The following is a 22,304-nucleotide window of genomic DNA, read 5'->3' on the forward strand; positions in this document are numbered from 1 at the left end:
TAAGCTGATGGCTCTGTGGATACGAGACCGTCGTGTGCTTTTTCTCTGGTTATCACAAGACCTGGACATCAGCCTTTTTCCGGCAGATTTCACTTTTAACAAGAGATTTTGTCATGGAAAGCCGTGCGGAGGCTTTGCGCGTCACAACTGATTCGCTGATGAAGCGAGACAAAGGAACACCTCTGTTTCGGAGTGTTAGAGGACAAGTTGGGACATGTCCAGCTCTCCACAAGTTCTTTTATACTCACTCGACTGGTAAGCACTGAAAGCTGAGATAGACATGTCCCAACTTGTCCCCAAATTTGGGGACTCTAGGGTTTAAGAGGTTAAATACTGTTGAGGCAGTTCTGAAGGCAAAACAAGGTCCAACCCATTTCTAGCAGAATGTACTGATAAAGTGGATACTCGGTGTATGATCACAGTAATATAGTCCTCTTATATAGACCCTGAGGCCCATGCCAGTGCTTTTCTTTGGATTCCGTAGCATCATACGGATGGCAGCGACAACTCCCACGGGACGGGATGTCAGTCCGACGCAGGTTACTTCCCCAGCTGAAGCAAATACCCATTTAAAGCCCGGCAGACTGAGACAATGTAGATTAAGTATCTTGTCCAAGGACACAGACAGGTAGCATGAGTGGGATTTGAACCCAGATGTACAGTACATATTAGAAGACCTGCTCCTTATCCACTCAGCTACCTGCTCCACATTCATCCAATAGTTACTGAACATTAAAGTGAAGTAGACTATTTTAGACAAAACAATAATCCTACAACATGCATCTCCTTTACCCAGAGTATTTCACATATAACTGTAATTCTAATTATTATGCTGTATGTAAATGACAAGTCTGCACAACCACATTCATTATAACTGCTGAAGAGGTATAGCATGAGTAGCTTATTCATGTATTTAAAGGGCTATGACATAGTACTACCCTAAAGAGGAATTAAGAAGACAGTTGTATTGCAGTTGTACATGGATTTGCTTTCTCTTGCTGTGTACTCCAAATAATTGTTGTGTGGGCCGCCAGAAGAGGAGGTACTGCTGGCCCACCACCAGAGGGCGCCCTGCCTGGAGTGCGGGCTCCAGGCACCAGAGGGCGCAGCCGCCTCACAGGAGCAGCTAGGGTGACAGCTGTCACGCATCACCTGCAACAGCTGTTACCAATCAGCAGGGGTACATCAGCAGGACGACGTCTCCACCTCTTTGCCGAGATATCGTTCTACCTGGAAGGTAATATTCTCAGCTGACTGCTTGACAGTAACCTTTTGTGACTTTTGTGAGTGATAACAGACCTTTTTTCCAACGAGAGGTGGAGGTAGCTTTCCTGCCGTGTGGATTACTGGGTGCAAACGCGCCCACCTTTAATTGTGTTTTTGTTCCTCGCCAGCAGTACCAGGTCCGACACGCGGAGGCAGTGGCCACCTGGGAGTTCGGGACTTGGCGGCTCCAGTATTCCCGGGGTCTGGTGGCGGAGGAAATCGTGTGGTTCCGGTTCTGCTTTGGACAGGTGTCTCCTATCTTCGAGCCTGCCCACACGACACCTTTGTGGATTGATTCTGATCTATTGTTGTAATCTGTTGTATTTGTTGTGCACATTCACAACAGTAAAGTGTTGTTATTTGACCTACTCCATTGTCGGTTCCTTTGCGCCCCCTGTTGTGGGTCCGTGTACCGACACTTTCCCAACAATAATCTGGAGTTGAAAAGTAAAACTTAATGCAAAGCTCCTCATTTCAAATTGAAATAATTTTTTTTTTTTTTAATTTTAAAGAATATTTTCCACCATCTTTAAAAAAAAATGTGTGTTTTTAGGGTTGGATATTGTTTGAGATGTGTAGATTCAGGTTCTTATCATTTCCCCTTTTAGATTATAAAATGGTTTAAAACAAAAAGGTCAACTGTTTACGTAACAAAAATATATTCACTCCTTTGGGGCCCCTTCACACATACTGCGAATATGTACACCTCAGGGCAACTCACGGTGGTAGTGCTCATATGAGCGCACCACGAAACATCGCGCCGACAGGCAGGCTTGCACATTGCAGGTGCGACTGTTCGTACATGCGACGGTGTCTTTCGAGTAGGAACACAGGACATAACCATGTCCAGGTTTGCAGTGGGTGACCTTCCTGATGCGTCTCCTGATATATTCAGAGAATCGGACACAGATGGGCTTGAACTGAAATCTTCTGTTTGAGAGGCATAATGTTAAAAAAAAAATCCATGCCACATCGGGGAGGGATTAAGAATTGCGGAGGAAAGCCGTCTCCAACTTGCTCCGACTGATTTGTGCACATGCCGTGTGCATAAGCGTCCGAATGCAGTAAAAATGTGCGTGGAACACAGTAACCGCACCTGAACAGCTGCCAGATTGCAGTAAGAACAACAAGCCGTACGATTGCGGCCCAAAAACGGTTCGGCAGAATATAAATCCAGCAGCACTCGAGGCACACTTATGGTGTGTTCAGGCACATTCAGGACATTTGGCCACTGTTCCATGTGGCGGAAACATGCCAAACGTCCCCCTGAATGCGATCAATATGTCATGAATGCCGTTTTCACGCTGTCCGATTGTTTAGAATGCTGTCTGACGTTTTTGAATGCACCTCGACACTCTCCGAATGTGGGTGGAATTTTCATTCGGATGCAATTGTGGCTAATTCGGCTTCTAGTGTGATGGGGTATAAAGGACACATGGCATAGTGACATTTCGATTTTTTGATTTATTTAGCTTATATCGTTTGTCCATTCTGTCTGTACCATGTGAGTGAACCTACTCACTTTCATGCCAGTTGCAATTTCAGATAAACCATAAAGCTTGTTTTGACCACTTTGTCCTCATATGGATAGAAATGAATGAAAATTAAACCAGATGTAGAAGTAAGAAAACAGTACAAAAAGAAGTGAAAGAGATCATATGGCTGGCTGTAGATATCTCGGGGCTCAGTCCAATTAAAATTTATTTACCTTACGATCTCTCTGCACTAATGTGTGAAATGGACTGACTGGAAAAGTTAAAGGATTACAGATAAATTCCTCAGCCTTCTGAACTTTTCAGAGACTCATTAGAGCCACTCTGTTCAGCGTCTGTTTGATAGACGAAATTGAAAAGTCTCAACAGTGAAACTCATTTATGAAAACTTTATGTGGAATCCAATATGTGACTTTAATTATGCACACTGTCAATACAGCACATTTGGTTGACTACATATCACGTCACTGTTGACTGAATCCAGAGTGGTCAATGACTTGATCACTGCACATGATCTGAGATGGCTCAGAGCAGATGGACTTTTGACATGAAGCAGAAAGTTTGATCACTTTACACCCATTTTGGCATCTCTTCACTGGCTTCCTGTCCCTGTGAAATCAGATTTTAAGGTTTTGCTACTAGCCTGTAAAATTGTTCATGGACTGGCACCTCCCTATCTAGCTGACCTAATTAAACCCTACTTACCGGCCCGGCCTTTACGGTCTCAGGGTGCACGACTACTTTGTGTCCGTAGGGTGAATAAGAAGTCTGCGGGTCACAGAGCTTTCTCTTCTCGTGCCCTTGTTCTGTGGAATGATCTCCCTGCATCAATAAAACAGTCAGATTCTGTGGAGACTTTTAAGTCCGGACTTAAGACACACTTTTTTTTGCCTTTCATATGGCTAGCATACTGGCATAGTATGTTACTATGCTTTTTACTCTTTTAATTCATTTTATTAGTAAACGGAGTGTGCCGCGGCCTCAACTTTATCTAAATTCTGGGTCTTTCAGTGAAGCTTAGGGCTAGTGGCCTGCGATCACCTTGTTGCTTAATGCCGACAAATTATACTGTATTTGTTGTCTTTCCGATGCCTGATTCTGTTTTCAGAGAAAAACATGGGTGTGGTGTGGGTTTCTGTAACCCTCCTGTCCTGTGCACCGGCAACATTTCCCGTATATTTGTTTTGTGAATTGTTTTGTAAATTGTGTTGGTAGCATGGTCCAAGCAGAGGGTCACCCCTTTGAGTCTGGTCTGCTTGAGGTTTCTTCCTCAAATCATCAGAGGGAGTTTTTTCTTACCAGTCACCTGTGTGGTTGCTCTGAGGGTTGGTAAGATTAGACCTTACTTGTGTGAAACACCTTGAGGCAACTTTATTGTTTTTTGGCACTACATCAATGAAAATAAATTTACATTGCTTACAGGTTGAAGAAAAAGTCGGCAGGTTGTTGAGTCTTTGCGCACCGGGTTCCAAATTATGGAATACTTTACCAGCTGACTTCAGAAGGGCAAACTCAGGTGAAATTTTCAAAACAAGGCTTAAAATCTGATCCATTGTCCAGTGTTTATTATTGATTAATTGGTTCTAATTGTACTTTAATTTATTTATAACAGTGATTTATAATGCTCGTGTTAGTTTCATTTTGCTATGTTTACTGTTTGTGTGTGTTTATGTGTTCTAAAGCTACAGTGTGTAGAATTTAGTGTCATCTAGTGGTGAGGTTTCAGATTGCATTATGCCATCACCTGTCACAATTTTGTTCCCCTCCACATTTTCGCTTCTTTTGCGATGTGGATTCCTGCTCTCTTGGCTTCTTCTGCAATAACCAGAATGTATGAGCTTCCATTTCACAAAAATAAGGGTTCTAAAACTTGCTAGCATTTACTGGTAACTAGTAGACAGTGTATAAGGGAGCAACCACTGATTTCTTTTTTTTTCTCGTCTTCCTGTCTTGCTACCAAAATGTAAAAGGTGTTGTAAGTATGCCACTTGTGCAACATGCAACATGGCATTCTGCATGATGGGGTCCGCCCCTATGGAGATATGATGACGCATTCTAAGCTCACGAAAACACATCGATACATTGTTGCAGGTAATTATACACGCATGAGCAGATGGCTATATTCCATTTCGGGTAATAAATGCCCCTAAATCCTATGCACCGTAGCTTTAAATTTTTACATAAAAACAGAAAAGCAAAAGCCATGCACTTACTTTTAGATGGAGCTCTGAGGTGGGATGACACCACTCTCATGGAGTCTGCCTCCACCTTTAGAACGTAGCTGGCGTTGGTTTCATAGTCCAGGAGTTTGGCAGTTGAAATCACACCTGTTGTTTCATTTAATGCAAACACTCCTAGATAGACAGAGAATCTTTTTACTTTTTATTACACAACATTAGTGGCGAAAGCTATTTAAAGCGTTGTTTTACACAGCAAAAAACAGCTACTGTTCCCTGAACTGAGATTTAGAAACAGGCACTAAAGACACTTCAACTGTGATGATGTGGAAAATGACACAGTAATGTATTTGACAAAGAACCTGAACATTAACACCCCTGAACCAGTTTCACCAGCTTTATACTAAAACATCCTGAACAGGAACCATGTGGTTCCTGAAGCCAGTTCCCTTGTTAAATTGGTGAAGTGAATACCACAAAGATTATGGTGTCTAAATTTTGAGTGACATCTACTCTGAATTGACCAGAACCAAGTCAGTCCTCAGTTTTTCCACCATCTTCAGTTTTCCAAGAATAACCTCAAAATAATTTTTGGTTCTTTGGTATGAAACACCAGAAAAGCTAAAGATTCCTATTGGTTCCACAACTATTGCCTTTGGTCTGGAAATAAGCTAGCAAACAGTGAATGAACCCACCTCCATCGTTTCCATCAATGATGGAGTAGATGATTGTTTGATTGACAGCAGCTGCCATGATGACTCCCACCGAGCTTCCAACAGGGGCCTCCTCACTCACAGATGGAAACCTGGGAATGGAAGAGTCAGTCATCATTATCTGGTACAATTGTACAAAGATTTATTTCACCCATGGACCTACTTTTGCACGATTGCTGACTTTGTGTCCTGACCTCCACAATGGTTCACCCCAGCTGTGGTGTTAAACTCAACTAACTGAACATATCAAACACTTTGAAAACTTTTTCTACCCGTTGAAAGATTTATGCAACTTCGGTTTATCCAAAAAGCTTAAACAGAAAGTTTGTATTTTCTTAGGCAATTGATTTGTACCAACTGACAGAAAGCCTTTTAAAATTTCAGGAACACGAGTTGGCTTCAACTTTCAAAAACACTAAAATATTTCGTGGAGGAGAGGACTTTATTTCAAGTTATACATTTTTAAAAAAGGTGAACACAACACATCAGCTTGTTGGATTTGGTTTGTGATGTTCCAAAATATATAAAGGTAGCCAGCAACTGTGAGTTTGAGTCGAGTGCAGGGCAAACAACACAAGTTACATAAAATACGAGGGCTGTCCATAAAGTATAGGTCCTTTTAATTTTTTTCAAAAACTATATGGATTTCATTAATATGTTTTTACGTCAGACATGCTTGAACCCTCGTGCGCATGCGTGAGTTTTTCCACGCCTGTCGGTGACGTCATTCGCCTGTGAGCACTCCTTGTGGGAGGAGTCGTCCAGCCCCTCGTCGGAATTCCTTTGTCTGAGAAGTTGCTGAGAGACTGGCGCTTTGTTTGATCAAAATTTTTTCTAAACCTGTGAGACACATCGAAGTGGACATGGTTCGAAAAATTAAGCTGGTTTTCAGTGAAAATTTTAACGGCTGATGAGAGATTTTGAGGTGACACTGTCGCTTTAAGGACTTCCCACAGTGCGAGACGTCGCGCAGCGCTCTCAGGCGGCGTCATCAGCCTGTTTCAAGCTTAAAACCTCCACATTTCAGGCTCTATTGATCCAGGACGTCGTGAGAGAACAGAGAAGTTTCAGAAGAAGTCGGTTTCAGCATTTTATCCGGATATTCCACTGTTAAAGGAGATTTTTTTAATGAAAGACGTGCGGACGGGTCCGCGCGTCGGGACGTAGCCGACGCGGTGCGGCGGCACAGGAAAAACACCTCCGTGTTGATAACCATTTGTAAAATCCAGGTGGCTTTTGATGGCTTTCATTGGAGTGAGTATATGAGAAATTGTTTAACAGCTGGACATGTTCCAACTTGTCCTTAAGGCTTCCAACAGAGGTGTTTTTCCTGTGGCGGAGCGTCGCGGCGGCTACGTCCCGACACGCGGACCCGTCCGCACGTCTTTCATTAAAAAAATCTCCTTTAACAGTGGAATATCCAGATAAAATGCTGAAACCGACTTCTTCTGAAACTTCTCTGTTCTCTCACGACGTCCTGGATCAATAGAGCCTGAAATGTGGAGGTTTTAAGCTTGAAACAGGCTGATGACGCCGCCTGAGAGCGCTGCACGACGTCTCTCACCGTGGGAAGTCCTTAAAGCGACAGTGTCACCTCAAAATCTCTCATCAGCCGTTAAAATTTTCACTGAAAACCAGCTTAATTTTTCGAACCATGTCCACTTCGATGTGTCTCACAGGTTTAGAAAAAAATTTGATCAAACAAAGCGCCAGTCTCTCAGCAACTTCTCAGACAAAGGAATTCCGACGAGGGGCTGGACGACTCCTCCCACAAGGAGTGCTCACAGGCGAATGACGTCACCGACAGGCGTGGAAAAACTCACGCATGCGCACGAGGGTTCAAGCATGTCTGACATAAAAACATATGAATGAAATCCATATAGTTTTTGAAAAAAATAAAAAGGACCTATACTTTATGGACAGACCTCGTAACTGCAGAACCATTTGGAATTATTCAACAGAATGAAAAACTTTTAAGGCACAATTGTTGTCCCTTTTTGGAAAGAAATGAACACAAGGTCCTTTTTGTATTAAAACAGATTGCTGCCGAGTTTTCAAGAGGTCAAAGAGATTTAGCTGCAGAACACCTTAATGCAAACCATCCTACCTGAGCTGTCCCACTAATATGTTCATTCCTAATGCTGTCCATCCTCATCATTTTCAAGGAAAACTGCAGCACATTCAGCTCTTCCACCTCCAGCTCTGCATCGTTTTGTCACTGCCAATACCTCCAAGTCATACAATGTAGCTGGTCTCACTATCATCTTGTATTTTCCCCCTTTCATTCTAGAAGATACTATTCTATGACAAATAAATCCTGCCACTCTTGTCCACCAACTCTCTTCTTCACCTCTCCATCACACTCTACATTACAGTGGATGTTGACTTCAATTATAAAAACTCAACTACTTTCATCACTTCCACTCTTTGCAACTGTATTATTCCAACAAGGTCCTTCCCATTCCACACATGTGCTCCATCTTGGATTTAATTCCCATTCTTTCCAGAGCGTACCTCCATCTCACTAGGTTTGTCTCAACCTGCTCCCTACTCTCACAACAGATTATAATATCATCTGCAAACACCATACTTCATGGATAATCCTGTCTCACATCAAGCGGTCCATTACCACTGCTAACAAGAAAAGGTTCAGAGACTAGTCTATCCTTCATGTAATTCCACCTCCAATTTGAACCCATGCGTCTGCCCTACTGGACACCTCAACACTGTCAAATTATCCGTATACTCATCCCACACCATCTTTCCAGACTTCTCTTGTACTCCCAACTTACTCACACAATACCACAACTTTTTTCACTTGGCTCATTCATCATTTCAACCTTTCTCTAAATCCACAAGCACACAATGCAACTCCTTCTGGCCTTCTTCATACTTCAACATCAGCATTCTAGGTGCAAACATTGCATCTGTAGCGTCCTTTCTCTGCATGAAACCATGTTGCTATACACAGATTTGTACCTCTGCTTTCAGTCCACATTCCACTACTCTTTCCCAGTACTTCATGCTGTGACTGATCAACTTTGCTCCTCTGTATTTACTACAACTCTGCACAACACCCTTTTTCTTAAAAATCAATGAGTACACTTCTCTGCCACTCCTCAGGCATCTTCTCACGTTCCAAAATTTGATTAAAACAGTATGTTTTAAAAGTACACTTCCAACTCTCTTAAACATCTCCAACCCTCCACTGGCATGACATCTGGGTGAACTCCGTGTCCACTCTTCATTCAGTGCATAGCTATCCTAGCTTCATCCTTAACTATCTACTGTATTTTCTGGAGTATCAGCTCCACCAGATTACAGGTCACACCTGTCAAAAAAATACCCCTTGAAGAGGGAAAAACCCTGTATATGCAGTAAGTTACTTATAAGTTATAAGTTTTTACTGTATTATTAGTGCTTTAATTTGAGATTTTTGTGCATTGCTGTAGTATACTTGTCATTTATTTTTTCATTATTGGAGTTTCTTTTGTTTAGTGCTTTGATTTCTGGAAAAGTGCTACATAAATCGTTATTAATGATGAGCATGTGATTTATTTATTTATTTATTTTGGGGTAAATAAGTCACACTGGAGTACATTGTATGACTATCCAAATTAATTACAAAATATGCCTTACACTCCAGAAACTATGGTAATTCACTCTCACCACATCATCTTCCAATGGTTCCCAACCCTGGTACTCGGGGACCCTCAAACCTGTACATTTTTCATCTCTCCCTGTTGTGCCACAAGCTGATTTGCTCATTTAGGTATCCGTTAGCTCTTGATTAGCTGAGCACTAAAGAATGAACTAATTAGCTTTTGGTGGAGCAGAGAGAGATCGAAAATGTGCAGGTTACGGGGTGCCCAAGGACCAGGATTTGGAACCACTATTCATCTCATTTATGTTTTTGTTCATCAGCAAGTCAAAGAACTCCCTCCAACCTTCTCAACACACTTTCCTCCTTTGTCAGCACATTTCCATCTCCCTCCTCCATCACCCTAACCTGCTGCACATCCTTTACACTATATGCATTTTCCTTAGCTTTTGCCACATTTCTTTTCACATTATGTTCATTTCCTTGTACTTTTGTCTACCATCTTCATCTCTCTAACTATCCCAACTCTTCTTCATCAATTTTGTCCTCCTTATACAACCCTAAATCAGAAAAAGTTAGAACAATATAGATGTGTGTAAAAAAAAAACAAAAAACATTGATTTTTGCATTTATTTGTATTTCTTTTTCACTGTATATAGTACAAACTCAACATATTTCATTTTTTATGTGGTCAACTTCATTGCATTTGCTAATATACATCAATTTCAGCATTTCAAGCCGGTAACACACTCCAAAAAAGTTAGAACGGGGCAATTTAGGTCTTTCAGCTCCTCCCTTTTTGCTTATGGTCACCACATCATATCTAATTTACAATTACAAAACAATTAATTAATATTTTGAAAAGCACAAAAAAAAAGTTTACGCACTGTGCTTCACAACCCTGATATATTATATATGCATACATATACAACCATATGGCATTACAAAAATGTACACTTTAAATTTCATTTAAGGTTACCCCAAAACCATAATTTGTATGTGACTTTGAAAGCAAAAATGACAAACTGTGAAGGAAAGTTTTGAAAGGTGTCTGTAATTACATACAGGACCAAAATGAACACATATAGCAGTTAGTGAGAAAGTAAGAAATTCTAAAAATATCAGGTTGGAAAAACCATTCACAATAATAAGTTAAGATTAATCATGCAAAAACAAGGGCATTGTGTCTGGTAATTGGACAAAATTTGGACTTATGCAGTGCATTTGAAATATAATTTTTGACAAGCCCTATTAATGACTTTAGCCAAGCAGTGGATCTCAAAAAGAATCTAAGGTGTTGTGTTTATCCACATGTCCCTCACTGTGAATCAATGGCAATCTTCCCAACCTTTTATAAAAGAATGTCAAGTTTGAAATTTCCAGCAGATTTTTGCTCCATTAAGCAAACTCAGTTCAGTTGGAAGACCAACAGTCACAGCTGGCTAAACATTATAACATGGGGTTCCAACTGACTCAGCTATCAAGTAATCACAACGTAATAAATGGGGCAGCTGAAAAGAAGATTGACTGTGTGTGTGTGTACAGATGTTATATTATTGGATATGCTTTTCTAAACACCTGCTCTACCCAGACACTCTGACAATCATGTACATATTAAACCTGAATTTTCTGACAAATTAAAGGGAATGTCTTCGTCAATAGTTATTGTACCCACAAGTTTTAATGCTCCTCACCATGAGATACAAGTGCATTCAGAAAGTGCTCTGTGGGCACTCTCTTTGTCGTGCCTCTTCACGCCTGTCAAGTAGCCACTGACAGAAGCTATGTGGAAAAAACTTCACATTTTCCTTATTATTTTATGTTACAGACTTATTCCAAAATGGATGAAATTCATATATTTCCTAAAAATTCTACACACAGTACCCCATAATGACAATGTGAAAAAGTTTCTTTTTTTTAGATTTTTCCAAATTTAATAATAACAGTAATAATAATAATAATAATAATCATCATCATCATAAATAATTTCCTTTCCATAATACATGACTAGACCCATTTAAGACCAATGGCTTGCTCACTTTTCAAGAAAATCAATGAGAATACTGCAATTAACAGTGTCAAATGCAGCAACTGTTCCAGAAGAACCTGAAGTGATACTTTATTTGTGTCCATTTTTATGTTACTGGCTATTTTAGTGAGTAATGTTTCTGTGCTGTAGTTTTTTCTAAGGCCAGACTGGCATTTTTCCAAATTATTATTTCCCCAAGGAAGTTGGTGGCTTGTTTAAAGGCCATCATGTCAAATATTTGGGTACTAAATAAAGATTAATTATGTGTCACCTCCCAGGCTACATTAGATTTGTTTCTTACTGGGTGTACAACAGCAGTTATTGCCGTCTGGAGAGATGTGTTTGTTATTACCAGAATTTGATCTGAGATACTGTTAAATAAAAAAACTGGGTGCAGACTGCATGTTGTCAATATACTTTCATTTAACATTCGATGGAGTTCAGTGGCAGAGATGAATACAAATTGACTCATACAAGCCTGTTTTCACATTGCTGGCAGTGGGTGTGACCATTGTCTGCAACAGAACCTATACCTGCTCTGACGTCTTTAACATTGTTATTAAAGAATTGTGAAAATTTGCCTTTGTGTTTGGGGGGGGGGGGGGGGGGCATGGATAGTGGAGATCTGAAGGCACTACAGGATTGAGGTAAATTCAATTCAATTTCAATTTATTTTCATTTATATAGCGCCAAATCACAACAAGGTTGCCTCAAGGCGCTTCACACAAGTAAGGTCTAACCCTACCAACCCCCCAGAGCAACGGTGGTAAGGAAAAACTCCCTCTGAGGAAGAAACCTCAAACAGACCAGACTCAAAGGGGTGACCCTCTGCTTGGGCCATGCTACAGACACAAATTACAAAACAAGTCCTTAGAACCAGGCATTAACTGATCCTGGACCGTTATTCAAGATTATTCTAGAAAACTGTCGTCCCGTGGCAACATGTACTACTTTGTTTTCACTAGCTAAAAGTTTAAAGAGAAATGAGGCGATACTCCGAGACGCTTTGAAATGATGGACATGCAGTGAACGCAACAGTGCAACAGTCCAAGTAGCTGTTGCGCTCTGATCACTTCCTCCCTCTTTTATGATGAAATAATGCTGAATTTATGTGGAAATGATTGTTGTACAAAAGCTTCACATGTCTGTCGCTGAGACAGATGATGACTGGAGTCCAGTTTGAAGCAGAAACAAGGTGATAAGGGCGGACCGATTTTTAGGGGGGGTACCGTTCGGTCGGCGACACTGGATCTTAATTACCTTTTCTCTGATACTTGTTGCCATGGGCAGGACAGTATTTAAAAAAAAAAATACATTTGAAAAAGCCATATCCAGCACCTTGACATTTTCAGTGTTTAACCCTTGTGACAAAACCAAGTCCAAATGAATACATTAACATGTTGATTGGGAGCCACAATGACACATCGAGTAAGATCTAAAGCTTTACGTAAGCTTTAAAGTAGATTCACAAAGTCGGTATACAGCTTGCTTTGTTGTTGACATACCCCAATAAAGTGTAATACTCAGATTCCCATTTTCGATAATCTTATCTCATGCTTGCAATAACCAGTGAGAACAGATCACAAAATTCAGATAAAAACCATAATGACCACCTTGGTGACCTGTTACATGTATTAAAATTAACAACTTTCTGTTGTTAACACAGTGGCCAAGTATTCAAAGGAGGGAAACTGGTTGAGTAGAACGTTGTGGTCAAACCTTCTCATCCATCCTGCCATTGTGAGGAATATCAGGGGCATGCCTTCACAACGTTTTTCTGGCCCCATTTCTCAATAAGTAACATAACATGCAGCTGGATCTCATTTAAAACAACAAGCTATTATTTCTAAGTGATCTCCTGCTGAATACGACCATCCTGATTCTGTTATGACAGTTTGCTGTAGATCAAGAAGTGTAGTGGTTTGCTTTCTGCTTTGGGTACAGTCTTCACTGTACTTGACACTTGCACGAATTGTATCCCTGCACTGCCGCACAATTTGTCCGGCTTTGTCCCACTGGATGCCACGCTTTGTCCCGCTTGATGCCACGCTATATAAAATGATCATTTTGTAGCCGATGACACATTTGCTCTCAGAACTTGGCTGATGAACCCATTCTCTCATCACTCCCAGAATCTCAGAGAAATGATCTACAGCTACAGGTTGTCTCGTGTGCATTGTGTGGTGGAGAACGCATTTGGAATCTTGTCTAAAAGGTAATTACTTATCATATATATATATGTTGTGTGGGCCGCCAGAAGAGGAGGTACTGCTGGCCCACCACCAGAGGGCACCCTGCCTGAAGTGCGGGCTTCAGGCACGAGAGGGCGCAGTCGCCTCACAGGAGCAGCCAGGGTGACAGCTGTCACGCATCACCTGCAACAGCTGTTACCCATCATCTGATCAGCAGGGGAATATCAGCAGGACGACGCCTCCACCTCTTTGCCAAGATATCGTTCTACCTGGAAGGTAACGTGCTCAGCTGACTGGTTAACAGTGATCTTTTGTGACTTTTGTGAGTTGTTTAGCTGACTCCTTTTCCAACGAGTGGTGGAGGTAGTTTTCCTGCTGTACGGATTCCTGGGTGCAGACGCACCCACATTTAATTGTTCTTTTGTTCCTCGCCAGCAGTACCAGGTCCGACACGCGAAGGCAGTGGCCACCTGGGAGTTCGGGACTTGGCGGCTCCAGTATTCCCGGGGTCTGGTGGCGGAGGAAATCGTGTGGTTCCGGTTCTGCTTTGGACAGACGTCTCCTATCTTCGAGCCTGCCCACACGACACGTTTTGTGATTTGGCTTTTGTCTATTGTTGTAATCTGATTGTATTTGTTGTGCCCATTCACAACAGTAAAGTGTTGTTATTGACCTCATCATTGTCCGTTCATTTGCGCCCCCTGTTGTGGGTCCGTGTACCTACACTTTCCCAACAGGATATCTCGGCCAACGTCATGGACCCCGAGGGGCGTCGACCGGCCGTTGAACGGCCAATGGAAGAGCAGGGCGCACAGGCGTCTGCAGGAGGAATGATCGGTGAGTTGCAGCGAATCCTCACCGCTTTTACGGCTCGGCTGGATCTGATGACCGAGCAGAACGTCCTCCTTAACCGCAGGGTGGAGGCTCTCGCCGCGCAGGTGGAAGCGCGCCCTCAGGGCGCTGCTGCGGCTCTCCCTCCTGTCGATCCTGTGCGCAATAGTGACGTTCCACAGGTCGTTCACGACCCCATCCCACCTTCCCCTGAAGCATACATAAGCCCTCCAGAACTGTACGGGGGTTGTGTGGAGACATGCGCGGACTTTCTTATGCAGTGTTCACTCGTCTTCGCACAACGTCCCGTCATGTACGCGACTGATGCTAGTAAGATAGCTTATGTGATTAATCTGCTTTGTGGCAAGGCACGCGCTTGGGCTACAGCGCTCTGGGAGCAAAATTCACGGCTCCTTCTGACATATGATGGGTTTGTGAGGGAGTTCAGAACAGTGTTCGATCACCCAAATAGAGGAGAGACCGCTTCAGCCGTGCTGCTGTCAATGAGACAGGGGCGCCGGAGCGCAGCTGCTTATGCAGTCGACTTCCGCATCGCGGCTGCGAGGTCCGGCTGGAATAGCACCGCCCTCCGCGCCGCCTTCGTAAACGGACTATCGTTGGTCCTGAAGGAGCACCTGGTGGCTAAGGACGAACCGCGGGATTTGGACGGCTTATTGATCTCGTTATACGATTAGACAATCGGTTAGAGGAACGCCGTCGGGAGCGAGGCGAAGGACGTGACCGGATACGCGCCGCCCCTCTCCCTTCCGGGTTCGAAAAGGGGCCGCCCTCCCCACGCTCCACAGCCGCAGCGCTTTGTGGGGCAACAGCTCCCCCTGTTGACGTTGTTAGGGAAACGCACAGGGCCAAAATGGGGAGGCTGATCCGTGGAGAGGGTTTTCTCTGCAGCTCAACAGAGCACACACAGAGAGACTGCCCCAAACGGCCAAGACGTCAACACTCGCCCTTAGAGACTGGGCTAAGGGGGGGTCAAGACATTCAAGTGAGACACACACAAATTGCCACACGACTCTGTCACGATCCTGAGCGGGGATTTAACCCTTCAAGCCCGAGCACTGGTGGACACGGGGTCAGAAGGGAATCTGCTAGATAGCAGATGGGCAAGGGAGGTAGGCCTCCCTCTGGTGGCGCTTCCTTCGCCATTGCAGGTGCGGGCACTAGATGGCACCCTCCTCCCTTTACTCACACACAGGACACAACCAGTAACTCTGGTGGTGTCTGGAAACCACCGGGAGGAGATTGAGTTTTTTGTAACTCCTTCTACCTCCCGCGTGATTTTGGGCATCCCATGGATGTTAAAGCACAATCCCCGGATCGATTGGCCGTCTGGGGTGGTGGTTCAGTGGAGCGAAACCTGCCATCGGGTGTGTTTAGGATCCTCGGTTCCTCCCGGTTCCCAGGCTAAGGAGGAGGTCAAAGTCCCTCCAATCTGACGGCAGTGCCGGTTGAGTACCACGATCTTGCTGACGTCTTCAGCAAGGATCTGGCACTCACCCTTCCCCCGCACCGTCCGTACGATTGTGCCATTGATTTGGTTCCAGGCGCTGATTCCCGTCCAGCAGGCTGTACACCTCTCACGACCTGAGCGCGAATCAATGGAGACCTACATCCGGGACTCATTAGCTGCCGGGCTGATCCGGAACTCCACCTCCCCGATGGGGGCAGGTTTCTTTTTTGTGGGCAAGAAAGATGGCGGACTTCGTCCATGTATTGATTACAGGGGGCTGAATGAGATTACGGTTCGCAACCGATACCCGTTGCCATTATTAGATTCTGTGTTCACCCCCCTGCATGGAGCCAAAATCTTTACTAAGCTGGATCTTAGAAATGCGTATCACCTGGTTCGGATCCGGAAGGGAGACGAATGGAAGACGGCATTCAACACCCCATTAGGTCACTTTGAGTACCTGGTCATGCCGTTCGGCCTCACAAATGCCCCCGCGACGTTCCAAGCATTAGTTAATGATGTCTTGCGGGATTTCCTGCACCGATTCGTCTTCGTATATCTAGACGATATACTCATCTTTTCTCCGGATCCTGAGACTCATGTCCGGCATGTACGTCAGGTCCTGCAGCGGTTGTTGGAGAACCGGCTGTTTGTGAAGGGCAAGAAGTGTGAGTTTCACCGCACATCTTTGTCCTTCCTGGGGTTTATCATCTCCCCCAACTCCGTCGCTCCTGATCCGGCCAAGGTTGCGGCGGTGAGAGACTGGCCCCAACCCACTAGCCGTAGGAAGCTGCAACAGTTCCTCGGCTTTGCAAATTTCTACAGGAGGTTCATTAAGGGCTACAGTCAGGTAGTTAGCCCCCTGACAGCCCTGACCTCACCAAAAGTCCCCTTCACCTGGTCGGATCGTTGCGATGCCGCGTTCAAGGAGTTGAAACGGCGCTTCTCGTCTGCACCCGTTCTGGTGCAGCCCGATCCTAGTCGCCAGTTAGTGGTTGAAGTGGACGCCTCGGACTCAGGGATAGGAGCTGTGCTTTCCCAGAGCGGGAAGACCGATAAGGTTCTTCACCCGTGTGCCTATTTTTCCCGCAGGTTGACCCCGGCCGAACGGAACTATGACGTCGGCAATCGAGAACTCCTTGCGGTGAAAGAGGCTCTTGAAGAGTGGAGACATCTGTTGGAGGGAACGTCCGTGCCATTCACGGTTTTCACTGACCACCGGAACCTGGAGTATATCAGGACCGCCAAGCGGCTGAATCCCAGGCAAGCCCGCTGGTCACTGTTCTTCGGCCGTTTTGACTTCCGGATCACCTACCGTCCCGGGACCAAAAAACCAGAGATCGGATGCCTTGTCCCGGGTACATGAAGATGAAGTCAAAGCGGAGTTGTCGGATCCACCGGAACCCATCATCCCGGAGTCCACTATCGTGGCCACCCTCACCTGGGACGTAGAGAGAACCGTCCGGGAGGCCCTGGCATGAAGCCCGGACCCCGGAACTGGGCCGAAGAACAAACTATACGTCCCACCAGAAGCTAGGGCTGCAGTCCTGGACTTCTGTCATGGCTCCAAGCTCTCCTGTCATCCAGGGGTGCGAAGAACCGTGGCAGTTGTCCGGCAGCGCTTCTGGTGGGCGTCCCTAGAGGCCGACATCCGGGATTATATCCAGGCCTGCACCACCTGCGCCAGGGGCAAGGCTGACCATCGCAGGGCATCAGGACTACTCCAGCCGCTGCCTGTGCCTCATCGCCCCTGGTCCCACATCGGCCTGGATTTTGTCACGGGCCTCCCGCCGTCCCAGGGTAACACCACCATCCTCACGATAGTGGACCGATTCTCCAAGGCGGCCCACTTCGTGGCCCTCCCGAAGCTCCCAACAGCCCAGGAGACAGCGGACCTCCTGGTCCACCACGTCGTCCGGCTGCATGGGATTCCAACAGACATCGTCTCCGATCGCGGTCCCCAGTTCTCCTCGCAGGTCTGGAGGAGCTTCTGCCGGGAACTGGGGGCCACGGTGAGTCTCTCGTCCGGGTACCACCCTCAGACCAACGGGCAAGCAGAAAGGGTAAACCAGGAGGTGGAACAGGCTGTGCGCTGCGTGACGGCCGCGCACCCGGCGGCCTGGAGTACCCATTTGGCCTGGATCGAGTATGCTCATAACAGCCAGGTGTCTTCAGCCACCGGCCTCTCCCCTTTTGAGGTATGTCTGGGGTATCAGCCCCCGTTGTTTCCGGTGGTTGAGGGAGAGGTCGGTGTGCCCTCGGTCCAGGCCCACCTACGGAAGTGCCGTCGGGTGTGGCGTGCCGCCCGTTCTGCGTTGCTAAAGGCCCGGACGAGGGCAAAAGCCCATGCAGACCGTCGGCGGGCCCCGGCCCCTGCGTATCGGCCAGGGCAGGAGGTGTGGTTATCCACAAAGGACATTCCCCTCAAGGTGTACTCCCCCAAGCTACAGGACCGTTACATCGGCCCATTTAAGATCCTTAAGGTCATCAGTCCAGCCGCGGTGAGGCTTCAGCTTCCGGCCTCACTGCGGATCCATCCTGTGTTTCATGTGTCCCGAATAAAACCACATCACACCTCACCCCTCTGTACTCCGGGTCCGGCACCGCCTCCTGCCCGGATCATCGATGGCGAGCCGGCTTGGACTGTACGCCGGCTTTTGGATGTCCGTAGGATGGGCCGGGGCTTCCAGTATTTGGTGGACTGGGAGGGGTACGGCCCCGAAGAACGCTCCTGGGTGAAGAGGAGCTTCATCCTGGACCCGGCCCTCCTGGCCGATTTCTACCGCCGCCACCCGGACAAGCCTGGTCGGGTGCCAGGAGGCGCCCGTTGAGGGGGGGGTCCTGTTGTGTGGGCCGCCAGAAGAGGAGGTACTGCTGGCCCACCACCAGAGGGCGCCCTGCCTGAAGTGCGGGCTTCAGGCACGAGAGGGCGCAGTCGCCTCACAGGAGCAGCCAGGGTGACAGCTGTCACACATCACCTGCAACAGCTGTTACCCATCATCTGATCAGCAGGGGAATATCAGCAGGACGACGCCTCCACCTCTTTGCCGAGATATCGTTCTACCTGGAAGGTAACGTGCTCAGCTGACTGGTTAACAGTGATCTTTTGTGACTTTTGTGAGTTGTTTAGCTGACTCCTTTTCCAACGAGTGGTGGAGGTAGTTTTCCTGCCGTACGGATTCCTGGGTGCAGACGCACCCACATTTAATTGTTCTTTTGTTCCTCGCCAGCAGTACCAGGTCCGACACGCGAAGGCAGTGGCCACCTGGGAGTTCGGGACTTGGCGGCTCCAGTATTCCCGGGGTCTGGTGGCGGAGGAAATCGTGTGGTTCCGGTTCTGCTTTGGACAGACGTCTCCTATCTTCAAGCCTGCCCACACGACACGTTTTGTGATTTGGCTTTTGTCTATTGTTGTAATCTGATTGTATTTGTTGTGCCCATTCACAACAGTAAAGTGTTGTTATTTGACCTCATCCATTGTCTGTTCATTTGCGCCCCCTGTTGTGGGTCCGTGTACCTACACTTTCCCAACATATATATATATATCTATATATATATATATATCTATATATATATATATATATATATATATCTATATATATATATATCTATATCTATATATATATATATATATATATATATAGATCTATATATATATATATATATATATATATATATATATAGATATATATATCTATATATATATATATATATATATATATATATATATATATATATATATATACATATATATATATATATATATATATATATATATAATGGATTGGTAAATCAGTTGCATTTTCATTCCTTCTAATGAGTTAGATAATGTATCTGTAAAATTATGTTTATCACAGATCTAACATCTCGTCATAATCATTCAGATGCTGTGGGCTCAGTGACATGCAGTGTTTTTGAATAGGTTGCGTAATGTTCACGACTAGCTCACAAAATGAATGCGTGCCAGAAGGTTTGAACATTGCAGCCACGCATAGTTTACAACAGTTTACGACAAGTTTACTCATTACCACATAAGATTGCGTGCTAGTGCGGGGATCAAATTCATGCAAGTGTCAAGGTGCCTTTAAATCCAACAGGAATGGTAGCAACCTGATCTGGTCTTTGTTGTTGATAATGGCCATTATCACAGGGCTCACCTCCTGTGGTACATAACCAGAAACAGAGCTCAGAGGGCAGTTTGGGAGGATCTCCTTGTTTTGTCTGACTGAGCAGTGTAATTTGGAACCAGGCATTGACATCTCACTGAAGCATTTTTAATGTGACCTTAACATGTTTGAGAAGTCCCTGAGAGGGGAGGCGGGGGTTGTCTATAGAGCCATTTGTCGACTCGTAATCCTGTGGTAGGAAGAGATTAGAGATTTCTTTGTTATTTTAATGCTACCAATATAAACAAAACTGTGTTTCACACATCCACCAGTCAGTAGCTCAGTGCAAAGAAGCCTGCAAAATTCTAAGTTAATAAATAAGAGCATTAATAAAGAAAGCAAGATTGTGCTTATATAGAATAAATACAGTAAAATAAAAATATTTGATTTAAAGGAAGAGTCTCTTATTGTAGTCCACATTCTCTGGTTAAGCAGGCTGATGGCTTTGGGAATGACATTGTTTAACAGTTGACTAGTCCTTTATCTGATGTTTCTGTATCTTTTTCCTGGATTGCTCACTCATTTCCATCTTTAATGATATTAATGGTTTAAATCAAAGACAATCAAATCATTGATTTCCAAGCAACTGTACAGTCAGAGGCCAACCATGTCTACAAGATGTCAGACCTGGGCACTGCCAGGGTACCCTGCTAGTTCATTTATAAAGCTCCAAATTACAACACAAGTCACCCTATGGGGCCACATATGAGTAAGGTATGAATGTTACCCACCCACTGAACTTGCCCACTGGTGAAAGTGGTAATAAAAAAAATTCCCTTCCGGCATTTTTTGATTATAGGAAGAAACCTCAAGCAGACCAGACTCAGTGGGTTGACCATCTGCTTTGGCCATACTAACAACAACAACAACAAAACCAACCAAACAAAACAATAATACAAAAACACAAGGAACTGTCAATCATGCAAAGACAGAATTGTTGCAGTGAAGTAATCACCAAAGATCAATGGGTCAACAGACAACCAAGAGGTGAAGAGCAGAGTCCCAGTAAAATGAACTACAGTAAGCAAGTCAGGGTTTCTTTTTTGACCACATGATGGTCCCCTAACCTGTCAGAATTCTCCAGATCTCAAACAGCTCACAACTAGACAGACACATCACAGATCATAAAATAATTTTATTGCCTCCAAAATCAGTTGCCCAGCACTTCTCTGTATAATCCAGCATGCAGGTGCCTCAGTGTTGAAGACGCCAACAACTGGAAAATGACAAGCGGACGCCTATGTTTCATTTGGTCATGGCAGATAGATGGGCGCAATTTGGTGGGGGATAGAGGGGACATGTCCCCCCCCCACCTTTTCAACCAGCGGGGACAGAATATGGTATGTCCCCCCCCCCCCCACCTTCTGACATATATGTGTGTACTTGAAACATGCTATGCCAGTCTTATGTGCAAACCATGTCATTCTTATGTGCAAAACCATGTCAGAATAGTATCTTTGTTTCTGCAAGTTTGTATTTTTAGCAACATTGACTTCTTTACAACACCTGTTTCTTGTTTGTCACATTCGGAATTTTCTGCGACTGCATTTTCCCAGATTTGAAACCAAAAATAGTTGCCTCTAGGGACTAATGTCTACACATAAGTATCAATGGACCATATGCTGTAAGTAAGTCCCTTCAGCTGCTCCCTTGTTTGCACTCGGGGTCGCCACAGCAAATCCAAGGTGGATCTGCATGTTGAATTGGCACAGGTTTTACGCCGGACGCCCTTCCTGACGCAACTCCACATTACATGGAGAAATGTGGCAGGGGTGGGATTTGAACCCGGAGCCTTCTGAACTGAAATCAAGCACAAAATTCTGAAAGTTAGAAAAGGAAATCAGAAAAGCTATCTGGGACCTCAGAAAGCCCATCTGTAATTATTGCTTGATCTCTAAAATCAGTCTATGCAAGCGAAATTATGTTCAGTGTGAGTGTTGTCATTAGTGCCACTTCGAAAATTAAATTCATGATAAGTAATTTATCCTAAACTTATGATCTGTTGTTTTTTCAAACTTATGCAAAAACAAATCTTGAGAAAAAAAATACAGTATGTGATAGTTAATAATTATTAAGAGTCTGTTCTTTCATATTGATGAATACATTTTACCACATTGCAGTTGTTTTTTTTAAAATGAAAACTCAACCTATCATTCTTTTGAGTTCTACACATGCGGTGATACCTTATTTACACCAGGATGTTAATAAAATCAATGCTGGCTATTCTCAGAATAAAGTACTTATATCCATATATATCCATATATATGCATAAGTCAAATGGTGTCCACTTTATGGTCTTCTCAAAACATTAAAATTCCTGTTCTGGATGGTCAGAATGCATCTGAGCTTATCTAGAAACCGTTGACTT

The 22,304-nt window shown here is 44.5% G+C and overlaps 1 protein-coding gene across 1 annotated transcript in view; it reads right to left on the reverse strand.

The window, feature by feature from the left end:
* Window positions 1-22,304, reverse strand: part of LOC117530861 (protocadherin-15-like) — a 520,141-nt gene that overhangs the window by 113,806 nt on the left and 384,031 nt on the right. Inside the window, 2 exon segments of the mRNA XM_034193803.1 lie at window positions 4,973-5,113; window positions 5,632-5,741. Coding sequence (XP_034049694.1) covers window positions 4,973-5,113; window positions 5,632-5,741 — 251 coding nt within the window.

The sequence above is a fragment of the Thalassophryne amazonica genome, chromosome 18 (assembly GCF_902500255.1).
Source record: "Thalassophryne amazonica chromosome 18, fThaAma1.1, whole genome shotgun sequence".
NCBI lineage: Eukaryota > Metazoa > Chordata > Actinopteri > Batrachoidiformes > Batrachoididae > Thalassophryne > Thalassophryne amazonica.